Raw genomic sequence first — 27,672 nt, 5'->3', positions numbered from 1 at the left:
CTGCCATATAGACCGATCCTCCGATTTGGGGTCTTAGCCCATAAAACACGCATTTATAGTCCGATGTCGCCGAAATTTGGGACAGTGAGTTAAGTTAAGCCCCTTGACATACTTCTGCATTATCGCACTGATCGGTCTAGATTTGGATATAGCTGCCATATAGACCGATCTCTCGGTTTTAGGTTTTGGGGCCATAAAAAGCGCATTTATTGTCCGATGTTGCCGAAATTTGGGACAAAGAGTTAAGTTAAGCCCCTCCACATATTTCTGCTATGGGACATAAGGTATGAGTTTTGCACCGGATTTTGACGAAAGGTGGTTTACATATATACCCGAGGTGGTGGGTATCCAAAGTTCGGCCCGGCCGAACTTAACGGCTTTTTACTTGTTTTATAAAATTTTCCCTTTTATATTTCCAGTGTCTCCTTACAGTTTCGCACCATGGAGGAGTCCGGCGTTCTCTTCTACAATGGCGGCTTTGACTTTGCCTTGGCTGAAATCGAAAACAAGCTGCTCTCGTTCACCTTCAACAAGGAGGGCAGTCAAATTAAGTTAACCTCCAATGATTCTGTAGCCGATGGCAAGTGGCACAAGCTGATGTTGCGCTACAATGCCGAAATGGCTGAAATGACTCTGGATGAACTCACCTATAGAGGTCAACATGATAATGACACTAAGCTGGTAATAAATTTGGAGAAAAGCGTCTTTGTGGGTGGCGTTCAAGAGGATTTGAGGCGTCGCCTTTGGCACAAGGGCCTTAGGATCAATGATAACAGTTTCATGGGTTGCATTAAGGATATACGCATTAACAACATGGAATTGGGTTTACCGCAGGTGAATAAATCTCAGCATTTGGCTTTGAATTGTGTTTGGAAATATCCTTGTGTGGAGTACGAACCCTGCTTGAAGAGTGGCTATTGCAATCAATATGGTGTGGATGAATTTATATGCTATTGTGATCAGTCGTATTGCATAAAGGCGGATTTTGAGGGACCCTATAAGGTGAGTGTTGAAAATTTCATAGGAAATTCAAATGTTTACGCATGTCAGAGCGACTGGAGACGGTGCCTTGAGTACCGATTTGTCGGTGCTCCGTGCTGGACGAGAGACTGGTGGGTAGGTGAGTAGAAGGCCAGTGGAGTCGAAGGAGTTGCTGGCGAGTGGCAGTGGTGGTGAAGGTGGGTAGCGCCTTAATGCGGGTGTAACAAACGTGCCAGTGCGCTAGACGTGATCGGTGGTCGCGAAGGGGGAAGCAGTGTTGAATTCAGCGGAAGTCGTCAAAAAGGTGGTTAAGGAGGTGGGCCGCTCTTTCGGTGTAAGGATTCATGGTCATTCGCACTTCCTCTGTTGCGGAAGAGGGACCGCATTAAGGGGAATGGGGAGTTTGCTGAGGTCAGGTTGGAGGTGGGGGTCCACGACAAGTTGGTCCTAAAGTTGTTGTCCATGGGGTGTCGACTTACGCGGTAGTCATCAAAAAGGTGGTTAGTGGGGTGCGCCCCTCGCTCGGTGTGAGGGTTCATGGTCATTCGCACTCCCTCTGTTGCGGAGAGGGACCGCATTAAGGGGAATGGGTAGTTTGTTGAGGTCAGGTTGAAGGTGGAACTCCCTGACAAGTTGGTCCTAAAGTTGTTGTCCATGGGGTGTCGACTTCCGCGGAAGTCATCAAAAAGGTGGTTAAAGGGCTGGGCCCCTCGCTCGGTGTGAGGGTTTATGGTCATTCGCACTTCCTCTGTTGCGGAGAGGGACCGCATTAAGGCGAATGGGTAGTTTGTTGAGGTCAGGTTGGAGGTGGAACTCCGCGACAAAGTTGTTGTCCATGGGGTGTCGACTTCCGTGGTAGTCATCAAAAGGTGGTTAATGGGGTGGGCCCCTCGCTCGGTGTGAGGGTTCATGGTCATTCGCACTCCCTCCGTTGCGGAGAGGGACCGCATTAAGGGGAATGGGTAGTTGGTTGAGGTCAGGTTGGAGGTGGAACTCCGGGACAAGTTGGTCCTAAAGTTATTGGCCGTAGGGCACATGTCGTCAAAACTCCTGACGAGAAAGGAATTACCTGAAGCAGCTTATGAATGAGAAGGTCTTTCGTCGGTCCGTCCATATGGCTTTGAATGACGTCGGAGTGTTGAATATGTCGAGCGAGATGTATACCTTTGATGGGTCGGCAGGCGTTAGGGACATTGACGTTACGGTTGCAAATGGGGCAGCATTTACTGCTTACCAATTTAGGTGTAGGGTTAGTGACGATGACAAGTGACCATAATTCACTTGCAGGAATCGACGGACTCATGTTACGACTGAACCCTCTAGGTGCTTGAAAGATCGGGACGTAAACTGGTACATTTATGTGGAAAGTTTTAGGTAAACTGCATCATCAGGCTTCAGGGCCCGGCACGGTATAGCTGCGAGCACCACACAAGCTGGAACATTGAGGTCCGATTTGTATGGTGTTCATTGCTGTAACGAGAAACTTAGCTGCGAGCTACCAGGCACGTCCACAGGTTGCGGATATTAAAATGCTCCATACAGAGTAGCTGCAACGGCCGTCGCGGACAATCACCGGTATCGAGCGGAGAGTCCCAGTGAGAGGTCGGGTGGCAACGGCTCTTGCCCAAATACTGAGTGCTTATGATGCTCGATATGACAAGGCAAGTTATTGGAGCCTTTAAATAACCAACAGCCATCCGGCTCCAGCGGCGATCGGTCCTTTGGACCGAAACGAGCTTGCTCACCTACAGGAGCTCAACGAGGATTGCCACTTCCACATAAAAATGTGGTTACAACAACAACATAGCTTCAGGGTACTGACTATAGAAGAACAAATTGCTAAAATAGACTAATGGATGAGCACGGTAAATGTGATGGGCAGACCACGAAAGGCTAAACCTAGTAAGGTCAAGTGATGAAACCATGAGTTTGAAACGATTTGGTGGAACGTCAGGCATCTAAGGAACCGACGATTCCAAAGAACCAGAAGATCCAGTGCTGAGGATTTTGTCTCACGACGAAACGACTACCTTAGCAATTTGAGAACATACAAGCAACTATTGATCAGGAGCAAGGAAGATCACTTTAAAAGATTCGTACATGACAACAGTGATTATCCATGGGGCAAAGTATACCGCAGGGTGACCTGGGCGTTTTTAGGATCGGGGACAATGTATTGACTTCTTGGAACGAGTGTGCTAGGGTGTTCATGGGAACGTTCTTTCCTAATGAGGATGAGCACGAACAGGTTTTCAGTGTGAAGATGATCGTTCCTCCACCAAGTCGTGCCTTCACTGTCCGCCGGCTAAGAGGCGGGAGGTCATCTGGCGTTGATGGTATGACTGGACAGATGTGTAAAAGCATCTGGAAGGTCATACCTGATCATGTCGAGTTGATTCTCACACGATATGTCAAAGTAGGTTAATTTCCTCGTACGTGAAAATGTGTCCGAATCTAAATCCTTCTGAAATCGCTTGATCGATTGGGGAGCACACCAAGATTGTATCGGGGCATCAGTCTCCTCCCTGTGCTTGCAAAAGTATTGGGGAGGGTAATGGTGGCAAGATTTAGGGAGAGCTACAAGGAGGGTACTTCTCCGTACCAGTTCGGCTTTCGGTAGGAGAAGAGCACTGTGCATGCCTGAATCCATGTGCAGATCCGTGTGAGCGGATTGAACTTCAAATATGTTCTTGGCATATTTCTCGATTTTAAAGGCTCGTTTGATTGCCTTTCATGGCCTGGCAGAGTCCTTTCGAATCAGTACATATGCGGATGACCTGCTCATCCTGATTGAAGGAGATTCCAGACTTGCGCTGGAAACTCAGGGTGAGCTGGCCATGGGCATAGTGCGCAAATGGAGCGATTCTATTTGTGTTGACGTCGCGGAGGACAAAACCGTGACAATGTTGCTCAAGGGCATCTTGTCGCGGAATCGTCCACTCACGATTCGATCGGGTGCAGCTAGCATTAGGAACGTAGCGCTCGTAAAATATCTGGAAGTGACTGTTTCAGAGAGAATGGGTTTCCTGGTCGATTTGGATCGGGTGAAGGAGAAGATGACTGAAGTGGCCGGAATGGTTATGGGTATTCTGTGAAGTGGTTGTGGCCTTAGTCGGCACGCTGTTCGTTGCTTGCGCAACTTATGAAGCATCTGTGTGGCATGAAACTATCTGCAACTATCCTTGGACGAAAGAATACCCTCTTCTTTTTGTCCTGTGTGTAGGACTGTTTCGACAGATGTTCTATAGGAATTGCTTGGGCTGCCTCCGCTTGATTTACTCGTGAGTAACATTGCTGATCTGATGATGAGAATAGGTGGAGAACTAGATGGGCGAACAGTGATAAATGTCAGGTGAAGAATTTATTCGTGACGCGACGTTCGTACTGGACCGCCCAGGTTTTGGCATCGGCTTCAGTCTTAGTTTCATACTGACGGGACATGGATCTTTTAATCCTTTTCTTCAGCAGGGGAACTTGTCCACGGCTGATTTGTGCGACGGTGGGAGACCGGAGGACTTGAGGCATGTGCTGCCAGAATGCCCGTACTATACAGTCATTAGAGATTTTGGCGAGATGGGTATTAGCGAGGCGGTGTGGGATGTCAGTAGGGCGTGAATAAGAGACGACGGAGGCAATGTGGACCACCTTTTCTCGAGAAATATTTATAAGGAGACGAACGCGACTTAGTGGCGACAACGACTTGCTGTACTGGCGCGACCGAGTCATATTGAGCTGCGCATGACATGGCCTGGCACCTGCCTTGCCCATGTTGATGCTGCGACGTTTGCCCATTGTTGATGCACGATGCCATTGTGGTTGTGTTCGGTAATCTATGAGGAAAATTTTTGAAAAAAAATTTTGGTAAAAGATCTTAAAAAAAAATTGGTAAAAATTAAAAAAAAAAAATCATCTAAATGTTGTTCATAAAAAATGGTCATCAAAATTTCGTTTTTCAAATTTTTTTCCAAAATTTTGTTATTAAAAAATGTTCATCATAATTTTGATTTGAAAAAATTTGTATCAAAATTTTATTTTTAAAAACTTTTCATCAAAATTTTGTTTTTAAAAATTTATTACCAATTTTTTTTACATTTTTAAAAAAATTTTGCCTAAAATTTTGTTTTAAAAAATTTTTAATCAGAAATGACTTTTGTGACAAATTTGACTTACTTTAATGTTTTTTTTTGAAAATTTCCTGTTTTAATTTATTTTCATATATTTTGCAGATTTTCACCGAAACCAGTCCCACCACTGAACTACTTTATGTCTCGCCCATGGAGCTATTGGAAGGTGGTACCGTCTTTCTGTCACCCCATTTCCTCGATGTGCTGCTGGATATGCGAAAAACAGCCGGCATTACAGAGTCTTCGATAATTTTTCATGTGGTGCAACAACCACGCTATGGCCAGTTACTACATTTTTCACCTGAAAAAAATAATTTTGTCATTTGTCGCACCTTCAACATGGTGGATTTGTCCACGGATAAGGTGAAATATGTTCACAATGGCATGGAGAATTTCAATGACCATGCCATGTTGGATATACAAATCTATGGGGATATACACAAAGTACCGGAGAATATATTGGGCAAGCATCGTTTTATGTTGCATGCCAACATAACGCCCATTAATGATCCGCCTCAATTGCAAATACCTCCCAATAAGATTTTAAGGGTCATAGAGGGTATTGAAAAAATTCTAGATATGGATCTCTTCAACATTCAGGATCCCGATAGTCCTCCAAATGTTTTGGTCTACACCATATTGCCCACCACCAATCAACAGGAGACCTATGGCAGATTTATGGTTAATGGTCATGCCACTATGACCTTCTCCCAGGCTGATGTCAATTTGGGCAAGGTAACATTCCTCTACAATACCACCACTTCAGAGTCCTTCAGTTATCAGCTGTTAATGCATGTCTCCGATGGCATAGAGACTAGTGATACGGTATTCCTATCCGTGTCAGTACATCCTTTGGAGTTGCGTTTAGTCAACAACACTGGACTGATAATGATACACAAATCTTCTCTGTTGATAACACCTTCGAATCTATCGATTGGCACCAATGCGGCAGATGAAAACATCGACATACGTTATGAGATTGTAAAACCTCCCCAATATGGTTCCATACAACGTTTGCGCCAAGTCGATTCCACCTGGGTTAATGTGGATTGGTTTAGCGACAGTCAATTGCTGTTGGGTCACATACGTTATGTGCATAATCTGGATTTTCCTTGGCAAGATGAATTTAAGGTAAGCTCACTGGGGTTTTAAGGATTTTTTTTTTGAGATATTGAATTTTTTTAATTTTTGCTTTGCAGTTTATTGCCTCCTTTGGCTTTGTGACTACGCAGACATTTGACTTTCGGATTACCTTTACAAGGCTGCGCATCAATTCACGCAAACCTTCCATGATTGCCATTAATGGCACCAGAGAATTCATACTTACCAATGAGGTATTGTCCTATGAAACGGTGCCCATTGAGACCTTTCCCCGCAATATTATCTACAAAATTATGAGTCCCACCAAATATGGCAACATTTTTGTGGAGGGCTCAAGGAAATTTGCTAAGGTAAGTGAGAAAAGCGAAAATTAAATACCAAAAGGAATTTCAATACCACTTATGACGGATGAAATTTTTCCAAATTCCCGAAAATGAGTAGTTCCCAAGCTCAAGGGGATAGCGTCTAAAAAATCGCTATGTAATAAAATTAGGTTTAAAAAAAGTAGTCACACGTTTAAATTGTGCAAATTGAAAATGATGTCAAATTCAATTTGATGTTGTAACATAAGTCAAACTCAAATTTTTACGAATCATAAGCTGATCCCAGTTGGTAATTCAAACTAGTTCAGAATATATTTGGATTTATTTCGATGTTATGATACACAATTACATTAAAGGCCTTCCGTTTTCGCACAACCTATTATGGTTTTGTATTATGATATACTGTATTCGCTATGCTATAAATATTGGGTTGCCCAAAAAGTAATTGCGGATTTTTTAAAAGAAAGTAAATGCATTTTTAATAAAACTTAGAATGAACTTTAATCAAATATACTTTTTTTACACTATTTTTCTAAAGCAAGCTAAAAGTAACAGCTGAAAACTGACAGAAGAAAGAATGCAATTACAGAGTCACAAGCTGTGAAAAAATTTGTCAACGCCGACTATATGAAAAATCCGCAATTACTTTTTGGGCGACCTATAAAACAAAAAAATGTTGTTGTTTTCGCACCTTTAAATACCTGCCTTGTGTTGGATATTTTTTATCGCGTAATTGTTATCAAACAATGTATGTGCCTTAGAAATTCCTGTACCTGCCAGCCATTTGTGTGTTGCTCTAATGATTTTTGTCATACAAAGCTACTCAATACACTGACTGTTCTGTGTTGTATGTGAGAATTGCAATTATTTGCAAGCCTATGGATCTGCTTGGGATTATTTTCTTGTGTACGTACCAAGTAATGAACAATAGAGTGAGTATTTTTGCCAACCACGGGTCTGTACGCTCAAATATTCAGCCTTCCTCTCTGCTAGGAGAGACACACGAGAATAATTATTGCTCCGGTACACGAATAATCGTTTGTGGCTATCGAATCACTTTTGCAATTAAAGAGTTTTTGGTTTTACTACAACAGGAATGTCCTTTTACCATAGACGAACCTGCTAAAGGGTTTACAATAAACAAAGTTAGTTATGTTCAATAATACTACGTTTATGGCAAACGTTTTATTTGTTGAAGCAAAACGTTACACGGTTACAATAAAAGCAAAACTTCGTGACAAAAGAATTTTGTTTGTTGTAAAAATTTCCCAAACGTTTTATTTTTTTTGTGTGCACGAAATAAATCGCTTATGCGGACGGTATCATCCTATTTGCTCCGTGGATAATTATTTCAAAGATTAGCGAAAAATAAATTGACGAGATCGTTGACGAAGATTGTTCAGGACGAACTCATAAAAGTTGCTGATGATTTTCACTCGAAGGTACAGCCGAGTTCGCTTAATTGAAAACACCAAAACACTGAAAATTTCTTTCAGTTAACCGTAGTTTTCAATTAATTGAAATTCGAAATTGAAGCTGGTTAATTGAAATTCGTTTCTATTAACCGAAGTTTGTAAAATAAATATTTTTTCTATTAGCAGAAGTTCAGATTAGTTAATGTGTAATTATAACAAGTAAAAACAAATCGGATAAGAATTGCGCCCTAGAGGGACTTAGAATGAGGAGATCGGTTTGCATGGAAGCTATGTCATGTTATGGACCGATTCAGACCATATTAAGCACGTATATTAGAGGGTGTAAAAAAATTGTGCATTGAAGAAGTCAAGGTTTCAGATAAATGGGGATAAGAATTACGCCCTCTAGAGGCTCAAGAAGTAAAATCGAGAGATCGGTTTATATGGGAGCTATATTAGGTTTTAGACCGATTCAAACCATACTTAGTACATCCATTAAATGTCATAGAAGACGTCATAGAACAAAATTTTAGCCCAATCGGATAAGAATTGCGACTTCTAGAGGCTCAAGAAGTAAAATCGAGAGATTGGTTAATGCGGGATATATATCAGGTTTTGGGCCGATACAGACCATATTGCAAATTGCAAATTTGCCCATGAACATTCCATTAAGGAACAGGGGCAAACTTCTCACATATCAATGAGTGCAGTCCGATTCAAGTTTTTAAGCTCAATGATAAGGGGCCTCATTTTTATAACCGAGTCCGAACGGCGTGCCGCAGTGCGACATCTCTTTTGAGGACAAGTTTTAACATGGCATAGTACCTCACAAATGTTGCCAGCATTAGGAGGGGATAACCACCGCTGAAAATTTTATGATGGTCTCGCCAGGATTCGAACCCAGGCGTTCAGCGTCATAGGCAGACATGCTAACCTCTCCGCTACAGTGGACCATAATAGGCATGTATATTAGAGGGCATGGAAGAAGTCACTGTGCAAAATTTTAGCTAAATCAGTGGAGAATTACGCCCTATAGAGGCTCAAGAAGTAAAATCGGGAGATCGCTTTATATGGGAGCTATATCAGGTTTTAGACCGATTCAAACCATGCTTAGTACATCCATTAAATGTCATAGAAGACGTCAACGACGTTAAGTGGACTGAAATGTGTGAAAAAGTCTTTAAAATCTGAAATTAGTCCGATTTTTTTACCCTCCACCATAGGATGGGGGTATGCTAATTTCATCATTCCATTTGTAACACATCCAAATATTGATCTGACACCCAACAACGTATATATCGTCATGACATTCTTAGTTGATTGAGCCATGTCCGTCCGTCCGTCTGTCTGTCGAAAGCACTCCAAATTTGGAAGGAGTAAAGCTAGTGAAAGTTAGTGCAGATGGGTTTTGATTGTAAATGGGCCGAATCGCTCCATGCTTTGATATAGCTGCTATATAAACCGATATCGCATTTTGACTTCTTGAGCCTCTAAAGGGAATTCTTATGCGATTTGGGTAAATTTTGCACCAACTGTTTTATTTTGACTTCCAACATCTGTGCCAAGTATGGTCCAAAATGGTTCATTACCTGATATATTGGGTTGCCCAAAAAGTAATTGCGGATTTTTCATATAGTCGGCGTTGACAAATTTTTTCACAGCTTGTGACTCTGTAATTGCATTCTTTCTTCTGTCAGTTATCAGCTGTTACTTTTAGCTTGCTTTAGAAAAAAAGTGTAAAAAAAGTATATTTGATTAAAATTCATTCTAAGTTTTATTAAAAATGCATTTACTTTCTTTTAAAAAATCCGCAATTACTTTTCGGGCAACCCAATAGTTCCCATATAAACCGAGTTCGGATCCTGACTTCTTGAGCCGCTAGAGTGCGCAATTATTGTTTTGGTATGACCATTAACAACTGAGCCAAGTATGGCTCAAATGGGTCTATAACCCGATATAGCTCCCATATAAACCGATTTCAGATCTTGACTTCTTGAGCCGATGAAGTGCGCAAATATTTTTCGATTTGGCTGAAATTTTTCATGAAGCATTTCAACCAACAATTGTGCCAAATCGTTTTCATAAACTGATTTTGGATTTTGAATCCTTGAGCCGATAGAGGGCGCTATTATTATCCGGTTTGGCTGACAATTTTCATCAAGTGTTTCAATTTGAACATGAAAAACAGTGCCAAGTTTGGTCCAAATCGGTTCATAGCTTGATATAGCTCCCATATCTACCGACTTCGGATCTTGACTTCGTGAGCCTCTAGAGGGCGCTATTATTATACGATTTGGCTGAAGTTTTGCATGAAATGTTTTGTTCAAACTGAAGGGTATACAAGATTCGGTGGAGGGTATATAAGCTTCGGTCCTGCTGAGCTTAGCACGATTTTACTTCTTTTGTCTACATATTATTGCTGATTTTAAATTTTTTCTTTTAAACGTTTTTTTTAGGAAATGGATTCTTTCACCCAACAGGACATAGATAAAAATCGCATTCGCTATAAAACCCATCATGCTTCATATTCCAGTTTCTTCGATAGCCTTGAATTTATTGTCTCAGTGGCTGAATGTGATGATGTAGTGGGGAAGGTGCAAATAATGTTTACCCCCTTGGATGAGCTGGTGCACAAATTGTCCTATCAAACGCGAGAAATACTCAAAGTGCAAGAGGGTGAAAGGGCTTTGATAACAAAAAATCATTTCGAAATACGCTTCAACATTTACGAAAGTCTACGCTTTGTGGTAACTCATAAACCTGAGTATGGCACTCTATGCCGCTATGATGATCATGATCGCAGGGTTACAGTGATCCAAGAGTTTACCTTAGAGCAATTGTTTCTCAATGAGATCTATTATTGCCATGATGATAGTGAATCCACTGAGGATTCCTTTGATCTTCTTATCCTGTCAAGTGATGAGACAGATTTGCAATTTGTTTCGAAAATTGATGTACGCATTACCCTGCACAATGACAATGCTCCTTATCGTACTTTGGATCGCATTTTCCATGTCATGCGTGGTGGCATACGCACCCTGAACACAGATGTTCTGCAGTATTTGGATGTTGATGTGGATACGAATACTTCCAATATTCATTATCTGCATATATCGTGTAATAATGGAGCCTTCTACAAGTCCGGACACTATGTGGATAGTTTTACCCAAGATGACATAGTCAATAGGCGTATAATGTTCCAGCACACAGGAACCGATGTGGGCACAGCCTCTTTTATAGTCAGCGATCAGTTGCACGATGTCAATGGCTTGTTGGAAATACATGCCTCTGATGCCTTTGTTTCGATATTACCCACCAATGCCACCATAGTGCAAGAGGGCAAGTTTGTCATACTACGCAACAAGGATTTTGTTTTGGAAACCAATTTGGATATGAAATTGGATGAGATCTACTATGAAGTTATAAAGCCGCCAGCCTATGGTATTTTGATGTATTTGGGTAGACCTAGAGCCAGTGAGGATGCCGCATCGTCGTCATCCTCCTCTTCAGTGCATTATAAATCCTCGAATCTAACCTCGTTGAATAATTTCACTCATTTGGACATAGAACGTGATCGCTTGGTTTACTGGAATACTGAGATAGCTTCTATGGATAAATTGAGGTAAGTCTTAACAAATATTGAGAATAATTTTAGTGAAATTTGGTTTCTCTTGGTTTTAGGTATCGTGTTCATATCAAGAATATTAGTGCCGAAGGTGAAGTCATATTCCGCATTTACCCCTCGGCCTATTGGGAACCGCTACAAGTGAAGAAAAATCAAACATTGTATGTTGAAGAATCAACGAGTGTGCTGATTTCGCGGGATATTCTAGAGGTAAGTTTTAAAGGTGACGCTGACATTCTTGCGATGGTTTGGAAACACTTTTTTTAGAATGTCACCCATTACGTTCAAAAAAGTTCATTAACATTGGATTCAAAAGAACTTTTGACAATCTATGGACCGGCATCCATTGTCTAATCTTTAGACCGGGCCCTAAGATACTAGGTAAGCCGTATGTGAGTCTCATGGCATAAAAATAAGAGATAGATGGACTCAATGTAGGCCGGGCGCATATTGCCTCTCCCATCGACATTGGTGCCCATAAATAGTACTAAGGAACTTAACGAAAGATGTATTTGAACCCAATATACAGAATGTGAGGTTATCTATCAGTTCTGCCAGTGCTGGGAATCTCTAGTATCTATGCGGCAGGAATTCGGATCAGCGGATCCTGAAATCCGGATCTTGGCGATAGCATATAACTGGGATAGACCTAAGTGTCTTAATGTTATTCCGGAGAGGATTAAAATCTGCCAGATTACGAGAAATAGAAGGACTGTCCAATATGAGGCGCCACAAGATCAAATTATCTTGGATAGAAAACTGAAGTGGAAGTGACACAGCTCCCATATACTCACAATGTAGGCGGGCTGTAGATCTGAATCTGAAGATAGTCCACTGGCCCTACAGGAACATGATTGGAATAACATTTAACGTACGCCTCAACAGCATGGTGGACAGACAGGCATTGGCAAAAGCATAGCTTCAGAGAATCTGCTGTCTTGGCGTAGGCGGGCGATGAGGTTCATGTCTATTAGCGAAAGGGAGACATTATTGTCCGACCTACATACATCTATTATATAAAAAAGAAATTGTTGCGCTTTGTTTGTTAGTAAAGTTTGAGCCTCCGGTGAAAATAGGGTAATTGGTTTTTTGATATCTGAAGGGGGGACGGACCCTCCCCCTTACCCCTATTTTCAAAAACGCCAGATCTCGGAGATGCATGCACCGATTTAAGCGATATTTTGGTATGCCACCATCATGGTCCCCAAAAACTTGAAATTGGTATAAAATTTTGGGGTCAACTAACCTGGGGGGACGCCCTATCTCAAAACCCACCCGAAAGGACATATTCACCGACTTGGACTATTTGGGTGTCAAATAAAAGGTTTTTAAAAGTAGATGGCGAACTTGGTTTAAAAATGTAACCTTTAGTGTCGAGGGTCCCCCACCCCCAAAAACACCACCCAACAGGACACTTTTATTGCTTTGGGCAATATGGGTACCAAATGAAAGGTATTTAAAAGTAGAGTACAAATCTGAAATAAAAATTTATTCCTTGGTGTCTGAGGGACTTCCCCACCCCCAAAACCCCCAAAAGCATGTATATACCGATTGGGACAATATGGGTATCAAATAAAAGGTATTTAAAAGTAGAGTACAAATCTGGTGTCTGAGGGGCCTCCCCACCCCCCCAAAAACCCTCAGCAGTACATATATACCGATTGGGACAATATGGGTATCAAACGAAAGGTATTTAAATCTAAAGTACAAATCTGGTGTCTGAGGGGCCTCCCCACCCCGCAAAACCCCCCAGCAGGACATATATACCGATTGGGACAATATGGACATCAAATGAAAGGTATTTAAAAGTGAAGTAAAAAGTTGATATAAAAATGTATTCATTGGTGTCTGAGGAGCCCCCTACCACACAAAAACCCCTCAGGACATATTTACCGATTGGGACAGTATGGGTATGAAATGAAAGGTGTTTTGGAAGTTGAGTACATATCTGCTATAAGATGTCTACTCATATCTTATAACAACGCCACAAATGAGTATAAAATTAAAGGTCTTTGAGAGTTGACTACGAATCTGATAAACACATATGGGACAGAGTCTGGGGCCGGCCCACCCACCTAATACGCTTCAATAAGACATTTAGTTCGATTGAGATAGTATTGGAATTAAACGAAAGGTCTATGACAGTTGAGTTCGAATCTAATGTTGATATAACGATTCAACTCACTGGGCCGCGCCCTGTTGTCCTCCCGTTCAGTCGGACATGTAGATCTCGATGTTAAGGGACTCAAATAAATTGTCTTTTGGGATTTGGGTCGCTCCCCCCGACGCTAAGTCTGATATGTGTTTTATGGCCAAGTTTTTCTGGGACGTCTTACCACATAAACTCCCCCTAAAACCACACAAATATACCGACTATAGCAATATTTAGCTCAAATGTGGATTTTGGGAGTAGAGTATGAACCTCACCCCAAAAAACACCACCGTACCGGACATATCTACTGACCAGAACAATATAAAGCTCAAATGAAAGAAATTTGGTAGTGGAACACCAATATGATATCCACATTGGGGCAAAATATTTGAAAGGCCGTACCAGCACCCCCAAACATGACTTTTTTCCAGACCGTGCCAGTATAGGGCTTAGATAAAATAAGAGAGTGAATAGAGGCGCAGCGGAGCGGGCCCTGTCCAGCTGGTACAGGATAAGTATGAGAAATGGCGGGCCGTTGAGTTTAAAATCCGACCTGACCAGAGTTCACAGTATGACTACTTTGAGCCACAGATCATAGCTGTCACCGAGATCTAACTGTTCAACTTACAAATTCCATAAATCTGTGTCCGTATATTTGAGCATTACTCATTAGCGAGAACTGCATAGAGAGCTACCACAGGTTGCGGATAGTGGAATTCTTCGTATGGGTAGCTTCAACTGCAGTCGCGGACAATCAACAACATTGAATAGAGTCTCAGCAAGAGATTGGCTCTTACTTAAATACTAAGTGTCCATAATACACGATAAGACAAGGCGAATTGGTGGTGCCTTTAAATAACCAATAGCCATAACGTTCCTGCGAAAATCGGTCCTATGCACCAACTCACTTATGGAGCTGGACGAGAATCGTTACCTCCACATACAAAGTGGGAAACAACAACAACTGCATAGTCATAGGAGACTTTAACGCTCGCCATTAACACTGGCACTCAAACCAAATGGATAACCAGGGATGCGTGTCACTGACCGAACAGATAGATGAGTGCCCGTTATGCAACATTAACGACAATACCCCGCCCAGGATTATGGGAACTTGTTCAAATTCGCTAGACATTACAATAGTGGGCGCAGCACTGATAAATTTCACGACAGGGAGAACGATTGTCACAATCGCCTCAGGTCGACTTGACGTCAAATGTACGGCAGACTTCAGGAACCATGTCGAAGATGATAAGGGGCCTCCTTTGTTATGCCAACTACGAAAGGTGTGCCGCATAGCTGCACCACTTAGTAGAGAAGTTTTAGCATGGCAGGATGCAGACACAATAATCAACCTACGGTATCTATATCTCGGCAGTACCGGACTTGACTGCTATCCCCATGCATTCCATTTAGGCGTCACTAGCGCCAGGCGCAATGGTCTACACTGCACGGAATGGTGTATCACGAAGGCCATTCCCCCACCTTCACTGCTTAAGCGATCCTTACGTAACTTTGTCTCTTGGATCGCTACAACCATCGGTTGATGTTTAGATATGGCTCCCTCATAAATCTATCTCCCGATTATACTTTTTGAGCCTCTATAGGACGGAATTGTTATCCGATGTGGTTGCAATGTGACATAAAGGTTTTTGTTTCAACTTCCAATATCCCTGCCAAGTATATTCCGAATAGGTGCATAACCAGTTACACCTCCCATACCATCCAATCTCCGAAGTTATTTTTTGAGCCTCTATAGGTAGCAAGTCTTGTCCGATTAGGCTGAAATTTTGGGCGATCAATTCTCTCATGCTTTCCAAAAGATGTGCACAACCTGATATAGCTCCAACATAAACCGATATCCTTATTTTACTTCTTGAGCTTTTAGAGGTCGCATTTCTTGTCCAAATTGGCTAAAATTTTGCACGAAGACTTTTGCTATAGTCCCCAACATCTATACTACGTATGATCCGACAGAGTGTATTCCAAAGGGAGCTATAGGAAAGTTTTTTTAAAAATATAGTACGGTCCATATAATTTAATTTTTGAAGATATTATAGGCAAATGTTGACCCTGACTGTGCCTCAAATAGTCCATCCGCTTAGTCCAATTTTGGCATACTCTTTCCAACATTTCGGCCGGTATCTCACCAATAAATGTTTCAATGGTCTTCCTATGCGTCAATTGAAGGGGCATAGACATGAGCTTTAACATAGCTCCACAAAAATAGCCTAAAGGCGTTAAATCGCACGATCTAGACGGCCATTTGACCGGTTCCGAACGTTAAATAAAATGTTCACCGAACTCCCCTCTCAATAACTCCATTGTTACGCGTGCTGTGTGGCACCATCTTGCATTTTGGACGAAAAAAGTTGGATATCATCTCACGAGAGCGCTCACCATTCACAGTTACGATACGATTCGCATCATCTTTGAAGAAGTACAGTCCAATGACGCCACCACCCCATAAACCGTACCAAACTGTGACCTTTTTAATTAAATTATTGACCAAACTGAAGATGTTTGACAGTGAAACTGGACACGAAACATGCATGAGCTGTTTAAACCCGTGTTGCCAAAAAGATAATAATAAAAAGATATCATCCCACGAGAGCGCTCACCATTCACAGTTACGTTACGATTCGCATCATCTTTGAAGAAGTACGGTCCAATGATGCCACCAGCCCATAAATCGCACCATACTGTGACTTTTTAAATTAAATTATAGACCAAACTAAACATGTTTGACAGTGAAACCGGACACGAAACATGCGTGAGCTGTTTAAACCAGTGTTGCCAAAAAGATAATAGCTAAAAATCACCCTATGTAACCAGATATCACTCGTTTACAGGCAGATCTCTTGATTTTACTTGAGAATCTACTAGAAACAATTCTTACCCAAAATATACAACAACAAATTATCCATTGGCAGCAAAATGACTTTAATACTACAGACATTAGTATTGTATACCTTGCACATCACCCTCTCTTTTTCCTCTCTTATTGCAGGTTGTCCACCCTAATATATCCCCCGGTGATATAACATTCCTTGTTACTGCTTCACCTTTACATGGATATCTAGAAATGCAGTCTATGTCCTTCGATGATGAGTACAATTGCAAAGTTTTCGATCAATCAGCCATTAATACAGAGAAAATGTTCTACATTCAGGCCGGTGTCAATCAGTCTAGTGATTATTTTGTATTCGATGTCACCAATGGCATAACATGGCTGAAGAACCTAATGCTGCGCATTATCATTATACCCGAGAAGCTGTACATGCACACCAACACCATATCGGTGGTGGAGGGAAAGACGGTGCAACTTACCTCGGCCGATATACAACCATTCTCGGAATATTATCGTGGCAAAATTTTGGAGTATATCATCACCACCAGTCCCAGTGGGGGCTATATAATGGCCTCCAATTCCAAGGTGAAGAGATTTACCCAAAAACAATTGGATCTGGGAGCCATACAATACATACACAATGGCAGTGAAAATTCCACCGACAGCATGACCATGATAGCCACAGCCCGGAATAAGGAAAGTGTGCCATTCGAATTGGAGTTCTCAATAGTACCAGTGAATGATGAGCAGCCGGTGGTGGTGACCAACACAGGATTGCAGGTGTGGAATGGAGGACGTTATGTTATACGCTACACTGATTTAAGTAAGTGAATCCTTTTTTTTAATGGAAAGCAATTAAAGTTTTATTGCCATGTTTTTTCTTGTAGTGGCTCGTGATTATGATACCCCTGCTGAGAATCTTACCTTCCTGGTCAATCACATCAATGGCGGCTATTTGGCTTTTAGAACGGATTTGGATATGAAAATCGATAGCTTCACCCAGAATGATATCAACAATGAGCAAGTCCTCTTCATACATGATCCCAAATCGCGTCATAACGACATGTCCTTCATGGTAACCGATGGCCTATTCAATACCAGCGAGCAAGTGCTAAATATTGCCATTAAGCCCACAGAGATTATTGAAGAACGCAATGAAAATCTTCATGTCTTCCCCCTCACGAAGAAACAGATACTTAGAGATCATTTGTATTTCAAGTGTTCCGATGAGGAGCGAGAAATTCGCTACAACATAACAGTTCCTCCCAATTTGGGCCGTATTGTTAATGAATATCTGGAAACTGGTGGCGGCCAAGCCCGAGAAGTAACCGAATTTACCCAAGATGATGTGGATAATGGTCGTATCTTCTATGAGCATACCGCAGTGATTATAGAATTTCGCATTAATGACTCCTTTTATTTTGATGTCATTGCCCAGCGTAGCGATAAATTGAGGGATCAAAGATTTAACATTGAAATTTCTGTTTCCTCTGGAGGACTTTTGAGATTTTTACCCGTCTCCAAGCTTAATGTGGAAGAAGGTGGTTCTGTGCCCATCAATTTGGATTTCTCCAAAATGTTGGAATATCTTAAGACCAGAGCTGGTATCAACAATCCTGAGCTGTATATAGAAGCTTTAAAAAAGCCCAGTCATGGTACAATTGGATTGGGTCATGAATTCCGACCCATGCAAAAATTCCATCCCAGTGATTTCTTTACCAAGAAGGTGTATTATATACATGATCATAGTGATACGCTGGAGGATACGATATTGATGTCGGCTTATTTGGAGCAAGGGTGAGTATTTAGTTTCGGTTTTCTTTATTTGACTTCCTCACTTCCTATTTGACTTCCTGAGCTCTTCAAGGGAACTCTACAATTTATCTGAATTTTCATATCCTCCACCATAGGAGTATACCATCAACTTACTTCATCAACACATCGAAATATTGATCTTAGGCCCCATAAAGTATTTAAATTCTTGATCGCGATTACATTTTAAATCAAAATAGCCGTCCGTCTGTCTGTATGTCGAAAGAATGCTAACTTTAGATGTGGTAAAGCTATGTCCTTGAAATTATCAGTTTAAGTCGGTTGGGATTGTAAATGGGCCGATCGGTCCAGGTTTTTATATAGCTGTCATATAAACCGATCCTGGATCTTGACATGACTGTCAAGTCTCCATGATAGTTAAGAATCCAAGATTACGCCCAAATATTGGGTTGCCCAAAAAGTAATTGCGGATTTTTTAAAAGAAAGTAAATGCATTTTTAATAGAACTTAGAATGAACTTTAATCAAATATACTTTTTTTACACTTTTTTTCTAAAGCAAGCTAAAAGTAACAGCTGATAACTGACAGAAGAAAGAATGCAATTACAGAGTCACAAGCTGTGAAAAAATTTGTCAACGCCGACTGTATGAAAAATCCGCAGTTATTTTTTGGGCAACCCAATACTTCGCGTAATCTGATAAGAATATCTCTTGACCCCGTAGGCATAGTAAACAAAGATGATACGTGGCGTACGACGATGTTGGCTTGCATATGCGCAACAACAACAAATCTTACACAGAGTCGATCTAGGCATGTCCGTCCGTTAGTCTGTAGAAAGCACGCTAACTTTCGTAGGAGTAAAGCTGGGCGCTTGAAATTTTGCACAAATACTTCTCATTAGTCTAGTTCGGTTTGCAATATAAATGGGCCAAATCCGTCCATGTTTTGATATATCTGCCATGTAAACCGATCTTGGCTCTTGACTTTTTGAGCTTCTAGAGGGCGCAATTCTTATCCGAGTTGTCTGAAACTTGAGGGCGGAATTATTATCTGATTTGGCATGAAATGTTTTTGTTTTAACTTCTAACAACTATGCCAAGTATGATCCAAACCGGTTCATAATCTGATATATTGGGTTACCCAAAAAGTAATTGCGGATTTTTTAAAAGGAAGTAAATGCATTTTTAATAAAGCTTAGAATGAACTATAATCAAATATACTTTTTTTACACTTTTTTTCTAAAGCAAGCTAAAAGTAACAGCTGATAACTGACAGACGAAAGAATGCAATTACAGAGTCACAAGCTGTGAAAAAATTTGTCAACGCCGACTATATGAAAAATCCGCAACTACTTTTGGGCAACCCTATAGCTCCCATATATACCGATCTCCGATCTTGACTGGTTGTCTGAAATTTGAGGGCGCAATTATTATCCGATTTGGCATGAAATGTTTTTGTTTTAACTTCTAACAACTATGCCAAGTATGATCCAAACCGGTTCATAATCTGATATAGCTCCCATATAAACCGATCTCCGATCTTGACTTCTTGAGCCTCTAGAGGGAGCAAATCTTAACCGATTTGGCTGAAATTTTGCATGACATGTTTTAGTTTGATCATCAACAACTGTGCCAGGTATGGTTGGTACAAATCGGTTCATAACCTGATATAGCTTCCAAATAAACCGATTTCGGATCTTGACTTCTTGAGCCGATAGAGGGCGCAATTACTATCCAATTTGGTTGAAATTTTGCATGAAATGTTTGGGTTTGACCATCAACAACTATTCCAAGTATGGCTGAAATCGGTTCATAACCTGATATAAGCCGATTTCGTATCTTGACTTCTGGAGCCGATAAAGGGCGTAATTATCACCCAATTTGGCTGAAACTTAACATGACGAGTTTTGGTTTGACCACCAACAACTGCGCCAAGTATGGCACCGAAATCAGTTCACAACCTGATATAGTTTCAATATAAACCGATTTCGGATCTTGACTTTTTTATCCGATAGAGGGCGCAAATATTATCCGATTTGGCTGAAATTTTGCATGAAGCTCTAACTTCTAAAAACTGCACCAAGTATGGTCTAAATCGGTTCATAATCTGATATAGCTCCCATACAATCCGATCTCAGATCTTGACTTCTTGAGCCTCTAGAGGGAGTAATTCTTATCCGATTTGGCTGACATTTTACGAAATGAACTCCGCTTTAGTCTTCAACAACCAAACCAAGTATGCCCCCAATCGGTTCACAACTTGGTATAGCTGAAACAGCATAGGTTAGGTTAGGTTGAAAAGAGGGTCAGATATTAATCCGGCCCATGTCCCGGCCCTAAGCCAGTAATCGGCTTGTTGTGCGCTCTAAATAGCAAAAAAAAAGGAACTTCGAAAAAGAATTCCGTGCTGCTTACAAAAGCCTTAATTGTTTTCCATACCACTCCCCTAAGTTGGATCATGTCTGATATTGTGTCCCCCCTCCCTTAGTGCCGGTGTCTGTTAGACGCAAAAGCCGGGTAATGACAAAGGAATGCTTCAACTTCTCATCATCTTCCCCTCATGCCCTACACATGCTATCACTTGCCTCACCGATTTTACATAAGTGAGCTCGTAGTCCTATGTCTCCCGTTATGATACCAATAGCTATACTGACCTCATTCTTACTTCCTTTCAGTAATAGCCTCGTCTTCTCACGATCTGGATCCTATAGACCGTTTCGCTGTTCCACAGCGAATATGTCGCCCACTCCCTCAACTCGGACTGCGTCGACCCGAAAGGCTTCGGGTTAATGGCCCTTATGGCCCGGCACCCAGAGAAGGCGTTAATCTCCTTCTTACACTGCAAGACTGTTCGCGACCTAACCATCCTGGTTGTTATTGCCCTTATGGCAATTTTACTGTCGGTAAAGATGTTCATACTTGACGTCCTCCTCACCGATTTTACATAAGTGAGCTCGTAGTCCTATGTCTCCCATTATGATACCAATAGCTCCTCCTTCTCACATCCTTTCAGTAATAGCCTCGTCTTCTCACGATCTGGATAGGATTTTCGCTGTCCTATGGACCGTTTCGCTGTTCCACAGCGCATTCGTCGCCCATGCAATTAACTCAGACTGCGTTTACCCGAAAGGCTTCGGGTTAACCAAGTTTATTGCCGGCATTCCTCTGGCCTTCACCGCCAAATCGTCTGCCCTTTCATTCCCCCTTACTCCGTTACGGACCGGCATCCAGAGAAGGCGTTAATCTCCTTCTTACACTGCAAGACTGTTCGTGACCTAACCATTCTGGTTGTTATTGCACTTATGGCAATTTTGCTGTCAGTAAAGATGTTCACACTCGATGTCCTCGCGTTAGCACCACACCACTTCACGAATTCCGCGATCGCCCGGGTCTCCACCTGCAAGACCGCATTATGGTCAGGCAGTCTAAAACAGATCTCAGTAACTGGGTTCTCAATGTAGACCCCCAGGCCCACTCTGTCCTCTAGCTTTGATCCATCAGTGTAACATGATCTTCCTGTCAATCCAAGACTGTGACGATGGCCGCAGTGCCTCGCACGCGACTTCAAGGTTCATCTGAGGTATCCGATTGGAAACCTCTTCCCTTCCTCCTAGGTTTCCTATCGTCGCCTCGATTATACCGCGATAGTATGAGCTGCTCCCATCCTCAATCCATTCTCCCATCGCCTTAAGTCTGATAGCCTCAGACTTAATCTGTATGTCAATGGGTCGAATATCTAGAATAGTCTCCAGTGCCCTAGTGGGCGTGTTCCTCATCGCTCCGCCTATGCCAAGACAACATGTTCTCTGAACCTGTTGTATGGTCCGTATGTTACACTTTTTCTCCATACCAGTCCACCAAACTACTAAAGCGTACGTAAATATGGGTCTAATCACCCTCCTGTAGAGCCAGTGGACTATCCTCGGATGCAGGCCCCATTTCGAGCCTACGGCCCGTCTACATAGTGCCCAACATCCGTGAGCCTTCTCAGTACGCCCCTGAATGCCACACTTCAGCACGATAATGCTTATATACATACTTTAAACTGTCCTACAGCAATATTTAGAGGCATCACAAAAGGAATGACGACTTACCGTACCCTTTATCGTATGATGGAGGGTATTATTAAAAATTAGAATTTTTATATTTCCAAAATATTAATTTTACCTGTGACTTTTTCCAACTTACAGCCACATTTTCCTCTGCAATCTCACCATACCGGTTTCCATAAATCCCATCAACGACCAACCTTTCAAACTGATAACCCATCAACCGCAAATGACTGTGGTGGAGGGGGAGAATCGAACCATTACCCGCAATATACTGGTGACCGAAGATAAGGATACACCTCCAGAGGAAATCATCTATGACATCATGAGTGGTCCCACTTTGGGAGTGCTTAAGAAAATCTCCAAAGATGGGGTGGCTGAAGAGCTGCTGGCCTATTCGAATCAATTTACCCAGGCCGATATAAATAACGATCGCATAGTTTATGTGCACTTTGGAACACCACAATCGACGACTTTTTGTTTTACCGTCTCCGATGGCAAATTCAATCCAGCCTACGAAGTGTTTACCATCAAAATAGCACCCATATCCATGGTGCCATCGGCCTCTCAATATCCTGTGGAGGTACAACAAGGGGCCACCACGGCGGTAATGAAATTGGAGAATATTGGCATTAAAACCAATGTGCAGCCGCAGAGGTTGTCCTATAACATCACCAATTCGCCTTTGTTTGGCATAATTGTGCTGAAGCATCAACCGACTTTGAGGTTCAATCACTATCTGCTGGAAATGGGGCAAATTAATTACATGCAGACTGATTTAAATCGCTCCAATGATACCTTTCAGGTGAGTGCCTATGTGCCAGGCACCAACTATGCAACCACTGTGGATGTTTTGGTGCAAGTGGAGCCAGTTATAAAGATTACCGATCTGGCCATGAAGGGAGTGCCGGCGGGAGAGAAGGTAAGACTTATGTCCCTGCTGGTGCCCGATAATCCCTTATCGTTGAAGCTGAACAAATTCAATCCCAAGTTCTTGATAACACGCACACCTTCCACCGGGCAGATAAGGAAAATTATACGCAGCTCTGGTTTATCCAATGATGCACAAAATGAAAGAACCACCACTTCGTTTTCGTTCAAGGAGTTGAGAAGTGGAGTGGTCTACTTTATACCCCATGAGTCGGCTGATAATACCGCCCTCGACATGGATAGCTTTGATTATCAGCTGCACATCAAAACAGTACAACCGGCACAGGCCACAGTGCATATTATCTATAGAGCGGCAGTGGATGAAACCACCACCATTACCAGAGCCTCACCTGGCTTCTCTTTGAATTATGTGGCCATTATATGTGCGGTCATAATCTTACTAATGCTGGTCTTGATTATAATGCTGATATTGAAATTCCGCCATTTGAAACGCCACAAGGCCAACATATCCAAAGATCAGCCTCCCGCATTGCCTTGTCCTCCTGACCTAACCTCGGTGAGTCCGCAACATCATCTCAATCATCATCATCATCACTATGCAAACTCTGAGGCCGACTCCATGCCGGTGACAGGCAATTCCACACCACTACCCGGTTTTAGCAACATACCCCATTGCAAAATCATACCAGTGGAATCGTACAAACACGATTTCCCCGACTACGATCCCGATGAGGATGAAACAGATGATCAATGTGATCCCCAGCAAATGATGTTGCCACAGCGCTACAATCCCTATCAGCTGGAGAATGATACGTGGAGTTCTTCTTGCGATATGGCCAATGATTTTGGAGGCTATTCAAGTGTGCCACAGAGTAGTGGGCAACCCAACTCGAACTCACCGCCTTCAGCGCCACCTAGCAATCCTTTGCTAAGGCGTAATCAGTATTGGGTATAAAATCCAGGGGGACCCACACAAGGGAGGGTAGCTATTAACACACACACAAACAGAACACAAGTGCTTTAAAAGTGCCTTTATAACTTAAACCATTAATTTATTACACTCTTGCCATAAGTTTTTTTTAGATATAAAAAATTTTACTATTAGTTCCATACCTTGACGGTATGGAACCATACCATTTAAGCCAAATTGTTCTTAGCCATAAGAGACGACTTGTATACTTAAGTAATGAGGCGAAATCGAAACGTTTTATGTTTAGCCATAGATTAACTCTGTAGTGGTAATTGTGCAAACTCACTCTTATTGTTGTCTCTCTTATCCATGTATGTACTTGCAGCAGTAGTTTAAGTTGAGAAAAAAGTACCGCCGAATTTTGTTTTGCCACCATACGAATTTTAACTCCGTAGCCATTTCTTGTCGTTGCCATCATCGTTTTTAATATATGTACTGACTTAGTTCTAAGATTGTCATTTATTTGTCGTTAGAATTTTGTGGCCATTTTTATACCCACCACCGTAGGATAGGGGGTATATCCAGTTAGTCATTCCGTTTGCAACAAATCGAAATATCAATTTCCGACCCTACAAAATATATATATTTTCGGTTGTGGTAAAATTCTAAGACGATTTAATGATGTCCGTGTTTTTGTCCGTCTATCCGTCTGTCCGTCCGTCTGTTGTAATCACTCTACAGGCTTTAAAAATTGAGATATTGAGCTGAAACTTGGCATAGATACGTCTTTTTGATGCACTCTGGTTAAGTTCTTGAACTGACCAAATCGGACCATATTTGGATATAGCTGCTATATGGACCGATTTTGCGATAAAGGGTCTAATGCCCATAAATGCTTTATTTTTCATCCGATTTTGCTGAAATTTTAAACAGTGAATGGTTCTGATTGCACTATATTTAGATATAGCTGTCATATAGACTGATCTCCCGATAAAGGGTCTGAAGACCCTAATAGCTTTATTTATTACCCGATTTCACTGATATTTGAAACAGTGGGTTATTTTAAACCTCCCGACATCTGACCCAAATATGGATTAGATCGGTCTATATTTCGATATAGCTGCCTTATAGACCGATCTGCCGATAAAAGGTCTGAAGCCCATAATTAGTACTCAATTTTGGCTGAAATTTAAAACAGTGGGTTATTTTAGGCCTCCCAACATATGACCGAAATATGGTTCAGATCGGACTATATTTAGATATAGCTGTCATATAGACCGATCTGCCGATAAAGGGTCTGAAGCCGATAAACGTTTTATTTATTACCCGATTTCACTGAAATTTAAAACGGTGTAATATTTTAATCCTCCAGACATCTTACCTAAGTATGGAGTAGATCGGACAATATTTAGATATAGCTGCCATATTGACCTATCTGCCGATAAAGGGTCTAAAGCCCATAAAAGTTTTATTTTTTATCCGATATCGCTGAAATTTAAAACAGTGAGTAGTTTTAGGCCGCCCTACATCTGATCCAAATATGGTAAAGATCGGATTATATTTAGATATAGTTGCCATATAGACCGATCTGCCGATAAAGGGTGTGCAGCCGATAAAAGCTTTATTTATTACCCGATTTCGCTGAAATTTAAAACGGTGTGATATTTTAATCCTCCAGACATCTTACCTAAGTATGGAGTAGATCGGACAACATTTAGATATAGCTGCCATATAGACCTATCTGCCGATAAAGGGTCTAGAGCCCATAAAAGTTTTATTTTTTATCCGATATCGCTGAAATTTAAAACAGTGAGTAGTTTTAGGCCGCCCTACATCTGATCCAAATATGGTAAAGATGGGATTATATTTAGATATAGTTGCCATATAGACCGATCTGCCGATAAAGGGTGTGCAGCCGATAAAAGCTTTATTTATTATCCGATTTCGCTGAAATTTAAAACGGTGTGATATTTTAATCCTTCAGACATCTTAGCTAAGTATGGAGTAGATCGGACAACATTTAGATATAGTTGCCATATAGACCTATCTGCCGATAAAGGGTCTAAAGCCCATAAAAGTTTTATTTTTTTAGCCGATATCGCTGAAATTTAAAACAGTGAGTAGTTTTAGGCCTCCCTACATCTGATCCAAATATGGTTAAGATCGGATTATACTTAGATATAGCTGCCATATAGACCGATCTGCCGATAAAGGATTTGCAGCCGATAAAAGCTTTATTTATTACCCGATTTCGCTGAAATTTAAAAAGGTGTAATATTTTAATCCTTCAGACATCTTACCTAAGTATGGAGTAGATCGGACAATATTTAGATATAGCCGCCATATAGACCTATCTGCCGATAAAGGGTCTGAAGCCGATAAACGCTTTATTTATTACCCGATTTCGCTGAAATTTAAAACGGTGGGATATTTTAATCCTCCAGACATCTTACCTAAGTATGGAGTAGATCGGACAATATTTAGATATAGCTGCCATATTGACCTATCTGCCGATAAAGGGTTGGAAGCCCATTAAGGTTTTTTTTATCCGATATCGCTGAAATTTTAAACAGTGAGTAGTTTTAGGCCGCCCTACATCTGATCCAAATATGGTTAAGATGGGATTATATTTAGATATAGCTGCCATATAGACCGATCTGTCGATAAAGGGTCTGAAGCCGATAAAAGCTTTATTTATTACCCGATTTCGCTGAAATTTAAAACGGTGGGATATTTTAATCCTTCAGACATCTTACCTAAGTATGGAGTAGATCGGACAATATTTAGATATAGCCGCCATATACACCTATCTGCCGATAAAGGGTCTGAAGCCCATAAAAATTTTATTTTTTATTCGATATCGCTGAAATTTAAAACAGTGAGTAGTTTTAGGCCTCCCTACATCTGATCCAAATATGGTTAAGATCGGATTATACTTAGATATAGCTGCCATATAGACCGATCTGCCGATAAAGGGTGTGCAGCCGATAAAAGCTTTATTTATTATCCGATTTCGCTGAAATTTAAAACGGTGGGATATTTTAATCCTTCAGACATCTTACCTAAGTATGGAGTAGATCGGACAATATTTAGATATAGCCGCCATATACACCTATCTGCCGATAAAGGGTCTGAAGCCCATAAAAGTTTTATTTTTTATCCGATATCGCTGAAATTTAAAACAGTGAGTAGTTTTAGGCCGCCCTACATCTGATCCAAATATGGTTAAGATGGGATTATATTTAGATATAGCTGTCATATAGACCGATCTGCCGATAAAGGGTCTGAAGCCGATAAACGTTTTATTTATTACCCGATTTCACTGAAATTTAAAACGGTGTAATATTTTAATCCTCCAGACATCTTACCTAAGTATGGAGTAGATCGGACAATATTTAGATATAGCTGCCATATTGACCTATCTGCCGATAAAGGGTCTAAAGCCCATAAAAGTTTTATTTTTTATCCGATATCGCTG

The 27,672-nt window shown here is 41.3% G+C and overlaps 1 protein-coding gene across 1 annotated transcript in view; it reads left to right on the top strand.

Moving 5' to 3' along the window:
• Window positions 1–24,816, top strand: part of LOC106082460 (chondroitin sulfate proteoglycan 4) — a 67,213-nt gene extending 42,397 nt beyond the window's left edge. Inside the window, exons 5-12 of the mRNA XM_059365164.1 lie at window positions 420–1,002; window positions 5,208–6,236; window positions 6,305–6,556; window positions 10,401–11,566; window positions 11,626–11,779; window positions 16,732–17,395; window positions 17,460–18,369; window positions 22,535–24,816. Coding sequence (XP_059221147.1) covers window positions 420–1,002; window positions 5,208–6,236; window positions 6,305–6,556; window positions 10,401–11,566; window positions 11,626–11,779; window positions 16,732–17,395; window positions 17,460–18,369; window positions 22,535–24,239 — 6,463 coding nt within the window. The 3' untranslated portion in view covers window positions 24,240–24,816. The remainder of the gene's footprint in view (window positions 1–419; window positions 1,003–5,207; window positions 6,237–6,304; window positions 6,557–10,400; window positions 11,567–11,625; window positions 11,780–16,731; window positions 17,396–17,459; window positions 18,370–22,534) is intronic.
• The last annotated feature ends 2,856 nt before the right edge of the window (window positions 24,817–27,672 follow it).

This window comes from Stomoxys calcitrans, chromosome 3 (assembly GCF_963082655.1).
Source record: "Stomoxys calcitrans chromosome 3, idStoCalc2.1, whole genome shotgun sequence".
NCBI classification, from domain to species: domain Eukaryota; kingdom Metazoa; phylum Arthropoda; class Insecta; order Diptera; family Muscidae; genus Stomoxys; species Stomoxys calcitrans.
The sequence above is the reverse complement of the archived record's forward strand: the minus strand, read 5'-3'. Positions and strand labels throughout refer to the sequence as shown.